General features: G+C 44.7%; 1 protein-coding gene across 1 annotated transcript in view; it reads right to left on the reverse strand.

Moving 5' to 3' along the window:
• Positions 1 to 14,812, reverse strand: part of RYBP (RING1 and YY1 binding protein) — a 66,450-nt gene that overhangs the window by 13,184 nt on the left and 38,454 nt on the right. Inside the window, exon 3 of the mRNA XM_073644763.1 lies at positions 5,048 to 5,683. Within this exon, the coding sequence (XP_073500864.1) occupies positions 5,048 to 5,683 (636 nt within the window). The remainder of the gene's footprint in view (positions 1 to 5,047; positions 5,684 to 14,812) is intronic.

Raw genomic sequence — 14,812 nt, forward strand, 5'->3', positions numbered from 1 at the left:
TAAAGCAGTCGGAGCTCAGTTTGTCAACATCTCCTGCATCGACTTAATTGATAACATGACACTAAAGGGACCCAAGTTTGGAAGTTATCCTATGGGCAGAGTATAACTACCTGATCGGTAAGGGGGTGGGGGGGGGTGGTCTGATTGATGGGACCTTCTAACGATCCCAATCTTGGAAGAGCCCCGTGTGAATGGAGCAATGACCGATCATGCGGTCCTCCACTCCATTCATACTCTATGGGGCCACCAGAGATAGACAACAACATTGTCCAGTTGTTCTTCGACATTCCAATCAAGAATTAATGGAGCAGAGGTCCACCACCGACCACCGCTCCAGTCACATCGGCCTCTCAGTGCTCTGTTTCTCAGAAGCACTGGGGGGTACCAGCAGTCAGACAGCCAATAATGAATAGGTGATAACTTCCCTTTAAGAGCTACTGCATACTGTCTTATAAAATATATATAAAAAAAAACACCAGACAACTGTGCCCTCTACATTTTGACGTGAAACTCTCCTAGCGCATCCCAGCATAATCAAGAATTCCCTATTTTTCACCTCAGGAAACTACTGTTACACAGATCTCCTAAAACTTTCTTGTTGTCGTCTTCCTCTGTTTCTGCAACCATCGCAGGATTTCTTTGCAAACCTAATTTATTTTAAGAGATAAAGCTGTATACAGTGCAAACTAATCACAATGTCTAGATTACAGCAAGGTTGATTCAATATACTCAAGATTAAAATCCAAGTGAGGTATAAAAAACACTGTTTCTTCTGCCGAAACCCTTTGTCAAGCTTGTTCTCCAGAAGAAGCCTAAAGGCGAAACTCTTAGTTTGGTTGTGCAAAGTATACAGCGGTTTCAAATGTTTTATGGTGAACTTGTATTTTAGTCTTGTGAGTATTCTGAATGAACCTTACTGGAATCCGAATCTTATAATTGTTTTTCACCATGTAGCTTTCTCTCATCAAACAACTGAGGTTTGCATAGAAATCCTGCGAAAATCCAGAAAGGAAGCAGAGTGGTGTAAAACCTAAATCCTCTAAACAAGTGCGTGTAACCACAGGACAACGACTCAAATACTGGACAAGATCTGTCTAAGAGCATTTTCTCCAGGTGAAAAAAAGAAAACAATCCTGATTATATGGGGACGCTTCATGTGACAACGTAGAGTGGTAGAGAGGAGTCTTATGATTTTATAATTGCTGTTTTGGGAAATAATTTTTAACTCTGGCTCCCGGACCCCGACAGCTTAGTTGACTGTTCTAGGTATTGGTTGGTATATTTTAATACATACAGAATATTGTTGGATGTCTTATTATGGAGTTCAATGTGCTAAAAGAATACTAACCCTATAAATGAATGACAGGAGTAGACAGGAAACCATAACCTTCTGCAACCCACCCCACTGTCAGTCTACAGAATCATGTACATGATCCTGGAAAGAAAAAAATAACTCCGGAAGAAATCATGCAGAGGAATTTGGTTAATCTTCTGCAGATCTGTTAAATTTTCGCACAAATGAAAAATTGGACTAATCAAGTGGGTGGGTTTTGACTATATTTTAGTCCTACTGCAGTCAGTTGCCTTACAGACACACATAGGATAGTCCTGGTAGTTAGACCCCACAGCAATAAATAAATTGATAGGGGATAACTTATGAATATACACTGCTCAAAAAAATAAAGGGAACACTTAAACATCAGAATATAACTCCAAGTAAATCAAACTTCTGTGAAATCAAACTGTCCACTTAGGAAGCAACACTGATTGACTATCAGTTTCACATGCTGTTGTGCAAATGGAATAGACAATAGATGGAAATTATTGGCAATTATAAAGACACCCTCAATAAAGGAGTGGTTCTGCAGGTGGGGACCACAGACCACATCTCAGTACCAATGCTTTCTGGCCAATGTTTTGGTCACTTTTGAATGTTGGTTGTGCTTTCACACTTGTGGTAGCATGAGACAGACTCTACAACCCACAGAAGTTGCTCAGGTAGTGCAGCTTATCCAGGATGGCACATCAATGCCAGCTGTGGCAAGGTGGTTTGCGGTGTCTGTCAGCGTAGTGTCCAGAGGCTGGAGGCGCTACCAGGAGACAGGCCAGTACACCAGGAGACGTGGAGGGGGCCGTAGGAGGGCAACAACCCAGCAGCAGGACCGCTACCTCTGCCTTTGTGCAAGGAGGAACAGGATGAGCACTGCCAGAGCCCTGCAAAATGACCTTCAGCAGGCCACAAATGTACATGTGTCTGCACAAACGGTTAGAAACTGACTCCATGAGGGTGGTATGAGGGCCCGATGTCCAGAGATGGGGGTTGTGCTCACAGCCCAACACCGTGCAGGACGCTTGGCATTTGTCACAGAACACCAGGATTGGCAAAGTCACCACTGGCGCCCTGTGCTCTTCACAGATAAAAGCAGGTTCACACTGAGCACATGTGACAGACGTGACAGAGTCTGGAGACGCCATGGAGAGCCATCTGCTGCTTGCAACATCCTTCAGCATGACCGGTTTGGCAGTGGGTCAGTAATGGTGTGGGGTGGCATTTCTTTGGAGGGCCGCACAGCCCTCCATGTGCTCGCCAGAGGTGGCCTGACTGCCATTAGGTACAGAGATGAGATCCTCAGACCCCTTGTGAGACCATATGCTGGTGCGGTTGCCCAGGCCCAGGTGTTGTAGGGAGGTCATACAGGCACGTGGGGGCCACACTCAATACTGAGCCTCATTTTGACTTGTTTTAAGGACATTACATCAAAGTTGGATCAGCCTGTAGTGTGTTTTTCCACTTTAATTTTGGGGGTGACTCCAAATCCAGGCCTCCATTGGTTAATAAATTTGATTTCCATTGATGATTTTTGTGTGATTTTGTTGTCAGCACATTCAACTTTGTACAGAACAAAGTATTCAATGAGAATATTTCATTCATTCAGATCTAGGATATGTTATTTGAGTGTTCCCTTTATTTTCTTGAGCAGTGCAGTAATAATCCTTTCAAGAGAGGAATAGAACTTCTTTAGACTAAGAAGAAGAAAACAGCCTTCAAGAGGGAAATTTTCAAATTGTAAACAATCTTGTGTTCACTCGGCGATTTTTCAATTCCACTCACAATATTTCCCCCACCACTGAAAAATTCCAAATGCCAACTATGTACAAACGCAGCAAATGATCGGGTAACTGAGAACCTTAATATTTTGTGACATTAGACACGAAAAGATGGGATTCATTAAGTCTGGCATTTTATATGTTAGTCCTAATCAAGGGATGTTTTGGAGTAGGATGTGCCAAATGCAATAAGAGTAGTGTTGAGCAAGTATGTTCTATTAACCCTTTCGCAGAGTATGCTCGGGCCGAGCTCCGAGTATTTACAGCTGCTCGGTGATAAGGTTGAATCGCTCCCGTGTGCATGATTTGCAACTGTTTGACAGCTTTATTACATGGGAGGAATGTCTTTCTTACACATTCCTCACATGTAATAAAACTGTCAAACCGTTGCAAATCATGCACACCGGAGCGATTCAAGCATATCACCGAGCAGCTATAAATACTCGGAGCTCGGCCCGAGCATACTCTGACAGAACATACTCGCTCAACACTAATTAAGAGTTACTGAATTTGGTGCATCTTCTCAGTGGTCTGCTCTTTCTTACGTCTTGCCAGAAATGCTACTCAAGTCGAAGACTGAAGTAATATTTCTGGCGTAAAAAATGCTGTTACTATTGATGAATTATGAATTTGATGGGCAGACATTGCCACGCTCCATCTTTGCTCATCCCCAGCTTCTCCCATTTTGGCAGAGCTGCCTGAAAAGGACGTGAAAAAGCCAAACGTTGCTAAATTTTTGTGCCACTTTGCGTTGTGGAAAAGTTTAGCGACGTTTTGAAGTGTTTTACACAACCACTTTGATGAATCGGAACAAAAAGTGTGATTGAATGAACAAAAGGGGTTATCAAATTAAAGAAACAAAACAAAAAAAAAACAAGTCGAGCCTAGAATGGCACCCGCAGACGTGTAGATTGTCCTGGTTTGGCTGCGATGGACATCCGGACACGCCGAGCCAGGGAAGTATGAATATTTTGGGTAAACGCTCACACATCTTAAGGTTTTAAGTGGACAACCCCCTTAAACAAAACAAAACTGTACCTACTAGTTTTGAAAAGTTTTGCATACAAGTCACATTTGACCAACATCTGGTTGGAGTAAGGTCACGCATACCATAGCTGCTACTCCTGAACCTGCTGTGAGAGACACAGAGGTGGTGACCCGGTTTAGTCTAGATATATCACACAAGGTGGCGTGAACCTGCAAAGAGCAAACCACTCTGCATCGTAAGACGGCATTGTAAGACGAGAAGAAGGGTAACTGGCCAAAAAGGTACACAATATATGTAAAGGTGCCAAAGTCAGTAGTGCTCAGAGCGGAAGAGGTAGAAATCATATGAAAAAAACCTTCGGCACAGAATGAGAGCACTTTTATTCTCTAACAATAAGGGTTTTCACTCCGGCACTTAACAAGGTTATCTGTCTAAGCGTCCATCTGTATTTAGGAAAAGTTTGAGCCCCAAGAGAGTGGCATGTGTAGGTACGCTGACACGTCATGGTGTCTACACACGCCACTTTCAAACTTTTCCTGAACACCGACGCACACCTAGACAGATAACCTTGGTAAAAACCGGAAAGGTCGAAACGTTGGCATCTTGTCCATTTCTCATTAGTCGGTCTAAAACACAAGCTTTGGGGGAAAAAAAATTCCTTTTTGCTCTCATTCTGTGCCAAAGGTTTTTTTCAAAAAGTTACACAGCCCAACTCGACGCCAAGTTCTTGATAAGATACAATAGGGAGAGATTGGGTAAGGAAAGAGACCGTGGTTGTAGTCATAGTGTACAACCTCCTGCTTTAGCGTAATGAATAGTGCCTTAAAAGTACATTTTTGAGACATTTTAACACCAAGACTGGAGCACATCAGAAGTTGTGAAGAAAGTTATGTGGTCAATCGTAACCATCACTTGACAAAAATTAGTGGCCACCCAATGTCCTGCACCTACCGTGTCTTTTTGTAAGTCGTCTTCTTGACAACACTTGTACTAATCTCCCGCTCCGGCTTTTCTTTTTCATGCCTCGCTCTTTCAACTTTCTGCTCTTTTTCAGGTTTCTCTTTATCAGTCTTATCCTTCTCTGTTTTTTGTCTGTCTATCTTTTCCTTGTCCATTTTTTCGCGGTCTAGCCTTTCACGATCCATTTTCTCCCGGTCTATTTTTTCCCTGTCTATCTTCTCGCGATCTATTCGCTCTCGGTCCAGCTTTTCCATTTTTTCTCGGTCCAGCTTTTCCATTTTTTCTCGGTCCAGCTTTTCCATTTTTTCTCGGTCCAGCTTTTCCATTTTTTCTCGGTCCAGCTTTTCCATTTTTTCTCGGTCCAGCTTTTCCATTTTTTCTCGGTCCAGCTTTTCCATTTTTTCTCGGTCCAGCTTTTCCATTTTTTCTCGGTCCAGCTTTTCCCTGTCCAGTTTCTCTCTGTCCAGCTTGTCTTTCTCAGGTTTTTCCTTTTCTAGTTTTTCTTTGTCGGTTCTCTCCTTTTCAGGTTTTTCAATTTTCTCTTTTTTCTCCTTCTTTGGAGGTGGCGGGGTGGCATACTGCTGGGCAACTTGCTGCGCCACTAACTGGGAGTTTATTCTAGGCTTCCTATGAAAGAAACAAAAAGGACATTAGATATGCAAAACAGGCACAGACCTAAAGATTACTTTTACAAGCGGTTCATAAATTTATAAGATCCAATAAGGAAGCGAATATTTGGAGAGAAGGACGACAGATTTATGTTGCTTCACCACCTACGATCTGCAGAAAAACAAAAACGAACCAGTCATCCGTGAAGTATGTATTGGTGTTGATCTACAATAAAACCTGTGGATAAGGGTGCTGAAGTTAAATAGGAAAAAATAAACTGTTTTATCCAATATCTCTCCAACAATTATTAAAAAAAAAAGAAATAAATAAAAAATTCCCCTACGTCTCCCTTCCTTCTCTTCACTGTGTGTCTGGCTATAAGACAACTTGCTGCAGCAGGAGTCTCCCTCCGTCCAAGCAGACTCCATAGTGGTTTATGATAATTACTACAGAACTAGTGTAAAGCAACAACTAAAAAGACTTCCACCAATAAGAAAAATTAAGTAACTGTTAAAATTCCATAATGGGAAAAACATTGCCCCTTAAAGTGCCATTTTTACAAAACCGTTAGTGGCCAACTACTTGCAAATATCACTACCAAAAGTCTGCCTTCATCTTCAGAGTGTAAATTCCTCCCAAAAAGTATACCCACAACGACTGCCAATGGGAAAAAATACAGATTATCCAGTAACAATTTTGATCTTTGTACCGGCCATTACAATCTATATGCAAATTGCCTCTTCACAGAGAGAAGACTTAAACTCTAGCGCCACCTACGAGAAGTACTAATCCAAAAAGTCCATGTAAAGAGCCTTGCCACGCGACAAAGGGTAGAAGCCAAACCAGAATCTCTTATTTTCAGACATGCTTCGGGGTGTTACCCCCCCTCAGAGCAAAGCAAGAGATCGATTTGGCGTCTAAGGGGCAACGTCTCTCCTTGTGGAGAGTGATATGCCCGACATGTAAGTGTAGGGAGACTTATAGGCCATTCGATGCTGCTCTGGGAAATTAAATATGTAAATTGACTCTCAATCTATTAGTCCAGGGGGTCATTCATAATGCTACTGATTGCCAATAGAAATAGTGAACTTGTTATCAGACACACCATAACTTAGGTTCTCCCCATACATATTATATACAACAATCTCTCCCGAATCCAGTATACACAGGAACACTTGGCATGGCTGTACACTCCTGTGTTTTTTTAATAAAGAATCACTGCCCATCTCATCTGACAATGGCTCATCTGAGGGAAGAACAAAAGGATCGGTCATTGGAAATCCAAAAGGCCAGATCCTACTCTCATTCAACATATGAGAGTCGTGACACTCCCATATACATTAGACTGTTGATATACACTGAATCAGCCAACTTTAGTCTAATGTGTATAGGGGCCTTTAGCAGAATACCTGTAATGCAGGAGACAGGTAGTTTCTTAAAAAGTTCTTAAATATTTTTTTATTCATCCCAGGTCCCTGCCTATACATAAGTACACTTGGCTTTACATGTATTCTCTTTGGTGGGATAAGCTAAAGTGGAGTCTAAAAGGGTATCAATTCTCTTTGCCATTGTAAGGAGACTTACAGGCCACATGCCAGTGACTTACAGGCCATACTGTGCAATTAAATGTGCAAACTGCCTCTTCAGAAAGGAAGAGGACTAGAACTGTAGTGCCATCTACTGGAAGTAGCAATTCTAAAAGTAAATCTAGTCCGTTGCCACATGACTTAGGATAAAAGCCAAACCAGATACTCTATTTGCAGACACGTTTCGGGGTGTTTGCCCTTCCTCAGAGCAAAGCAAACGTTCTAATTTGGCTCTTTAAGAAGACTCTGACTGGGGTAACTTCTCTCCATGTGGAGAGTTACATACCAGTCAGTGTAAGGAGACTTATAGGCCATGCAATACTCATCCAGGAACAAAAGTATAGTGCATATCGAAAGCAAACATGGTAGACAAGGAGGGGTCGGAGTATAAGTACACCACGTTGTCAGCCTAAAATTGGCTGGTTTGACCAACCCCCATCTTAGGTGTATTGGCACCTTTAGTCAATGTATAAACTCTTTCGTAGACTAATTCAATATGTTAAAAGGCGTCTGCACGTCTATTTTAGCCAATCTTCCTAAAATGTGGATTTGGTTGTGTTCCATTTTTGGCAACGGAGAAAAAACAAAAAACACAAAAAAAAAAACAGGCTCCTGGAGTAGTATAACAGGTTTCCACAATCTGCAGTATTCCCCTCCGCCATATAGTTATAATTATATGAGGACACATATTTTGGTCGCACTCGCACAAATGTCAAATATTCCATACCAGGGTGATTTGGGAATAAGGAGATACTGGAGGAGTCATGCTGCACTGTAGCATTCGGGGGCCAGACATCAGGAGTAGCCCCGACAAAAGTATCAGTCGCATTGTGCTACTTTCCAGCAATGGAAGAAGTGAAAGAAGATACTTTAAGTCTGAGAGGAGGTGAAGGCGTCCAAAAGCTAATCTCCGATTCAGAGCACGTTTGTTCCGAGCAGTGCCTTCATCGCAGCGCAGCATTGCTCTACACAACAATAGCTGCTGCCGCTTTTCTCCAAGGAGTCGGAATGATTATTTTGTCTCGGGAATGACAGTTTCATACTTATTGAAAGAAATTGTGAGAGTAGGCACTGGTAGAAGCGTTGATGGATCTTAAAGGATCCAATAACTCAATGTCCCACCTTCCCTTTTCCAAAAAAAACTAATAAAAAAAAAATTAGCATTTCCTACTCCGTTTTGGTCATTTTTTTTCCTAACTTTAGGCACTGATCGGAAGACTCCTTTAATCCGAGCTTCAAAAGCAGAAATCGTTAACCCAAAATGGAAATTCAATTAATTGACCGCCTTTACGTTTTCAGGAGATTTGAGGACAGTCAAGAATGAGCCGAAATAATCTGCACATGTAGTTCTGATGTGGCTAAGAGAGAACATATGTAGAACTGCGAAAAACAAAAAGAAATTCGCATACGTGCCGACATTGATATTTCCTCTTCCATTCAAAGGGCACCAGACTACAAAACACAAGAAAGAGGACTTTTTTTTGGCCGAGTCATTATTTGTATTGAATTTTTACAAGAAGAAACAAATCTTGGTCATTTCCGTCCAGAGACAATAACACACACAACCTGTAGATAAATGTGGCGCAGTTTTAGAAAAAAAAAAAAAAAAAAAGCACCCGTGAATGTAATCGTGGACAACAGAGAATTAAAGGCTTTGCGCCAAGTTTGTAAGCCATCTCCTCTCCATAATATAAGGGCTAACATTCATTTCTTGGAATTCGACTACTGGAACCTCCAGCAACTCAGAGAACGTGGCTCTACTTGAGAAAGAGCTGCGCCGAGCTATGAACTCTCTAAGTGACATGAGAAGATGGCCGGCCGCTGTACTCGACTTTCGGTTATAGATGAGCAGATGTCTCCACACAACCAGCAGCCAAGGCATTTATCTGACCAAGACCAATCTATATGCAACCAACTTGGATGGTTCGGAATATTTTTGAGCAATAGTTGGGGCTTCCAACATTTGGTGCCAAAAACATACGTGGTCTATTTTTGTTAGAATGGTCAGGACGACCAGGCACAAGACAGTGTACTCGACAAAGGCCTCCAAACACCGTAGAGAAAAGTCAACTCAAAGAGCAGATTTTGGTAGGACTGGATGACCATCTATTACGTTTGGCCGCTTCCTGACTCTCCTGAAATACTTGGGTATGAAGAATTGGGCATGTCGACTGAATTTCAAAGCATGATCTCCTTTCTTCTACAAGTGTCTGACGCTGGCTTAACGCTCCAATACGCATTAGACTAACTTCAGCAGATGATGCTTGAGGGGTGGGAGAAGGATCTGGTATGTCTGATCTCCGACGAGCAATGACCAAAAGTCAGTAGCCACAAGTCGTCTGGCAGTCGCTCTCTCATTCAGGATACAGAAGCACTCGGCTGAGCCAACCGGTCCTGTACATAGGGGAGTCAGGAGAGAGAGTTGTCAGCCAAAGGATCAGCTGAATGAGCGGACAGTTATCTAGTGTTGGGGGGCTCCTGACTCCCTCACCCACCCAACACATGGACACTTGGCCGAATGCATGTGTTTTCTAAGTAAAAGGAGAAGAAATACTATGGTGGCTCTCATTCATCAAGACCAGTATTTCTGCAAGAAGCACCAGAAAAAGAGGCGTGCGCTTCCTAATGAACTGGGCACATCTTTGTGCCAGCATAAGAAATATTTCTTGCAGTTGCTTATATAGCGCCATTAATTTCCACAGCACTTTACAGACATTATGGGCACTGTCCCCATTGGGGCTCACAACCTACATTCCCTATCAGTATGTCTTTGGAGTGTGGGAGGAAACCCACACAAACACGTGGAGAACATAACAGCTCCTTGCAGATGTTGTCCTTGGTGGGATTTGGACCCAGGACACCAGAGTTGCAAAGCAACAGTGCTAACCACTGAGCCACCGTGTGCTTACCACAGTCCATTCAGCAGTAAATTATAATTTATGTGGTGTAAATTACGATGAATTTGTTGGCTTCACTTGGATATTTCCATCGCTGCTAATCTCCGACTACTTTTCAAAAAGTTGTCAGATGCTGTAAAACACGGCAAAAGTCCACAAACATTTGAGCAACTACACGTTGCACAAAAATTTTAGAACATTTAAAACATTTTTATGCCACAATCCTGGCAAACTGCTTGATAGTTCGGACTCTTTATCTTGCACAGTATTTCATGCTCCTTGTTCTAGTAAAAGTTAACTCAAAACCCCCCTTCTTTTGATCTAAGACCATATAGTCTTTGGGATTCCTCAGGGATGGATGTTCTGTAGTGCTAAAATGCCCAAAAGGTTAAAGTGGAAGAGTTCACTGACCTTTGACTAGACAGACCGTGGTGAGCTAGGAGGTAAGGAAATTCAATTGCATGCTTGGCCAGATGCCTAATGGTTTGAATAGTCTAAAAAAAGGGATGGGCAGGCAAGCTGATGGCTTTAGGGGCCAGTTTCACCACTTCAGGGCAGGACAAAATAAAAGTAAAAGACTTCCAAAAACTTTATAAAAAACTTTAGTCCCTGGCACTGGGGATTTGTCTAAGAGATAAGAAGTAGTAAAACAAGTAAAATATACACAATCATAGCTATCTTATTGGAATGTTGGCCATTTTTGTAAAAAGAGAAATGCACATGGATTAGTGGAAGCAGTGGAGGAGCCAGCCAGCCAGCCTAATCAAGAGGTGGATGCAGGAAAATGGAGTCTGAATGGAGTGGTATAAGTTGGTCCACCATATAAGGGCCGTGTTATATTCGGCTTCGAGCCAGCCAGCCAGGGCGGGCGTCGCGAGCCAGCCAGCCAAGGCGGGCGTCGCGAGCCAGCCAGCGCGGGCGTCGCGAGCCAGCCAAGGCGGGCGTCGCGAGCGAGCCTGCCAGCCAAGGCGGGTGTCGCGAGCCAGCCAGCCAGCCAAGGCGGGCGTCGCGAGCCAGCCAGCCAGCCAAGGCGGGCGTCGCGAGCCAGCCAGCCAGCCAAGGCGGGCGTCGCGAGCCAGCCAGCCAGCCAAGGCGGGCGTCGCGAGCCAGCCAGCCAGCCAAGGCGGGCGTCGCGAGCCAGCCAGCCAGCCAAGGCGGGCGTCGCGAGCCAGCCAGCCAGCCAGGGCGGGCGTCGCGAGCCAGCCAGCCAGCCAGGGCGGGCGTCGCGAGCCAGCCAGCCAGCCAAGGCGGGCGTCGCGAGCCAGCCAGCCAGCCAAGGCGGGCGTCGCGAGCCAGCCAGCCAGCCAAGGCAGGCGTCGCCAGCCAGCCAAGGCAGGCGTCGCCAGCCAGCCAAGGCAGGCGTCGCCAGCCAGCCAAGGCAGGCGTCGCCAGCCAGCCAAGGCAGGCGTCGCCAGCCAGCCAAGGCAGGCGTCGCCAGCCAGCCAAGGCAGGCGTCGCCAGCCAGCCAAGGCAGGCGTCGCCAGCCAGCCAAGGCAGGCGTCGCCAGCCAGCCAAGGCAAGCGTCGCCAGCCAGCCAAGGCAGGCGTCGCCAGCCAGCCAAGGCAGGCGTCGCCAGCCAGCCAAGGCAGGCGTCGCCAGCCAGCCAAGGCAGGCGTCGCCAGCCAGCCAAGGCAGGCGTCGCCAGTCAGCCAAGGCAGGCGTCGCCAGCCAGCCAGCCAGCCAAGGCGGGCGTCGCGAGCCAGCCAGCCAGCCAAGGCGGGCGTCGCGAGCCAGCCAGCCAAGGCAGGCGTCGCGAGCCAGCCAGGCAAGGCAAGGCGGGCGTCGCGAGCCAGCCAGGGCAAGGCGGGCGTCGCGAGCCAGCCAGGCAAGGCAAGGCGGGCGTCGCGAGCCAGCCAGACTAATCAAGAGGTGGATGCAGCAAAATGGAGTCTGAATGGAGTGGTATAAGTTGGTCCACCACATAAGGGCCGTGTTATACTCGGCTTCATCAGTCACAATCCAATCTTTAGATCGGCCTTTGAAGCTGGATTTCAACTCGTGTTTTTCATGAAAAATACCGAGTCGCTGTGTAAGTGGCGTATACATTATGATCCTTGAGGGAAAATCTCACATGCAAAGTATAGACAGAAGAAGTCTTCCACATTTACCAGAAATTAGTCATCAAGTTAAACAAATGTATAATCTCATATCTGGTTTTGTGGTTTTCTTGCTTTTGTCAGTAAAACATAATATACCGGCAACCAAAAACCATTGCCGAGCAAAAGGGCGAGAAATCTGAGCAATTTATAGGCTTTTATGTAATCATTATACAAACGCGCCCATTTTGGACAATCCCTACCTATTTGAAGGCTTTGTGGACAGTAAGCCGATGCCGCCCACCTGGGACACCCAGTGATCAACTGCAATTTGTGAGGAACCCTGGCAGTAAATGATGAGTTCCTCTGCAGCGCCTCAACAGGGGAAATCCAGCATTACCCAGTACACATTGAAGTTAATTGGTTGCTGACAGAACAGGTCCTCCAGAGCGACAGATGCACGATTCTTGAAGTTCGGCTGCCAGAATCCATACCGTACGAGACATTGGCAGTCCCAAAGTCCCCCTTCTGAAAGCAGTGGTGGAACTAATGTGTGACCACCGCTTTATTCTCTTCCAACAGGTAACTGTTCCATCAATACCATATAAGTGTATGGAGTGGTGGACTACCACTCCAATAATAATCCCAATGGGGTTGGAGGTGTTTGACGGTGGACCTGTTTGACAGTGGACCTGTGAGGGAGAGTAACTTCTTTGTTATGTTGGTTCACTTTTCTTAAAAAGTAGAAAAACACTTTATGTGGACAACTCCTTTAGGCAAAGTTCTCAAAGAGGTTTGATATTTGATGTGCTTATGCATATGGCAAAACATGGTCAGGAAAGGCCAAATGCCCCATAACAAAGCCCTTCAAACCAATCAACACAACCACTACTAGTCCATGCCCAATCAACCACATCTTTATAAACACAAGAAGGTGGCTGTCTTCTCCATTCTCCCCATTAATGGGATGATATAGAAGGAAACATGCAACTGCCAAGAACTTTGATCAACAAATGATTGGCCATGCCAAAATTCCATAAGCTCGATGCTTGTAATGCTATGGACAGAGACAGTTTCAAAGAACTTCAACATCTGATGACAATCATACTTATTGGCATAGACACATGGTCACTGAAGACTAGTTGGATCCCAAAGCAGAATCTACTACTGTGGGGCACTTTGACATGGTTGCTCTCTAATGTGGACCATACACACTGCAAAATTTTACTTGAGTAGAAAGAGCAACTCCGCTCACACGATTGATGTTGCACAACCAGGAGGAAAAGCAGAGATGAAGTTTCACATCATCCACACATGACCAAACTTTGGTACGATGACCAGATACAAAAAAAAAAAAAAAAAAAAAGAAGCCAACAAGCCCAATACTTGGAAGTAGGAGACATTCCACTACCTTGGAAAAGCTAGGTGTGATTAACACGATCCTTAGGTTTTCGAAGACCACAGAGAAGGATCCTGTTCACAAGTCGATGGAGGATTAAGCGCTCATTCTGGTCTCCGTTTGATAATCCAGCACCTACGCCGTAGATGCCAGACTGATGGCCTCGTACATTAAACGAAAAGCTCTTCAGCACACATATAGTCGGTTTATTGGCTCTCGAAGTTCTCTCTGCTGCTCTTTGTAAGCCTCAGACTGCCTCCATCGAGTCTACATTATGACGAGCCCAGACGATTCACCGTAAAAACAAAGGAAACATGGAGTCAAGGGTAATTGTCACCGAGCGCTTAGCAACTTGCTGCGGAAGAATCTTGTTACAATGGCCTATGCTCTTGACCCTACATTTTTAATTAGTGCTGTCCTATAGATACAGATAAGGACTGGAACAAAGAACATCTTTGGAAAAGAAACTACATTTGTGACATTCTTCCTGGAGCAAAGTGCATTCTCCGAGATGAGAGACGCGGTGTTATGTTAGATTGTCATCGGAAAAAAAAACACAACTCTTGCTTTAAGGGTACGTGCACGTTGCGCTGCAGTAGAAAAGGTAAAAAAACTTTCCCATAGGTCACCATTCACCAGATGGAGGGGGAAGATGCTGGATATTTCCAAATTTAAGTTCAATAATGATTTTTATCCCTATTGGCTCCTACAGAAGCTCAAAAACAGCAGTAACGTCTGAATCAGCCATGGTCTTCAACTTCTCTATTGGACCCTAACAACCACTACGTCCCATTGCTCGGAGTGGCGGCCAGATTCCTGCATGTATTCGATAACTTAAAAATAAGTCAGATCCTTTATGCATCTGGGGTAAGAGGATTAGTTTTAAAACAGAATGTAAAATATAAATGCTACAGGTAGGAACAGACATGTGGGCCACCTTATAAGAGGTGCCAATTAGCCTTCGACTTTCTACACCAATTGCTATTCACATGGACGAGTGTGGTGGGTGACTGGCGACCAAGATGCAGGTTTTCAAGTATTAGTAGAAGGGGGAGGGGAGGATTATTTTGGTGCAAGCCCCATGGCCCCTTCTGAGCAGGTGTACAGCATGGCTTTCCAAAATGGGGAGATCTCCTAGATGAGATGGCACATATAGCGGTTGCCGCATAAGGCTCTAGGAAACTCCCAGAAAGCATCAGTTCCCCCAAACTTTCACATTCAGGAGACAG

Source organism: Phyllobates terribilis, unplaced genomic scaffold (assembly GCF_046119375.1).
Source record: "Phyllobates terribilis strain yellow unplaced genomic scaffold, ASM4611937v1 Scaffold_8__6_contigs__length_399053987, whole genome shotgun sequence".
NCBI classification, from domain to species: domain Eukaryota; kingdom Metazoa; phylum Chordata; class Amphibia; order Anura; family Dendrobatidae; genus Phyllobates; species Phyllobates terribilis.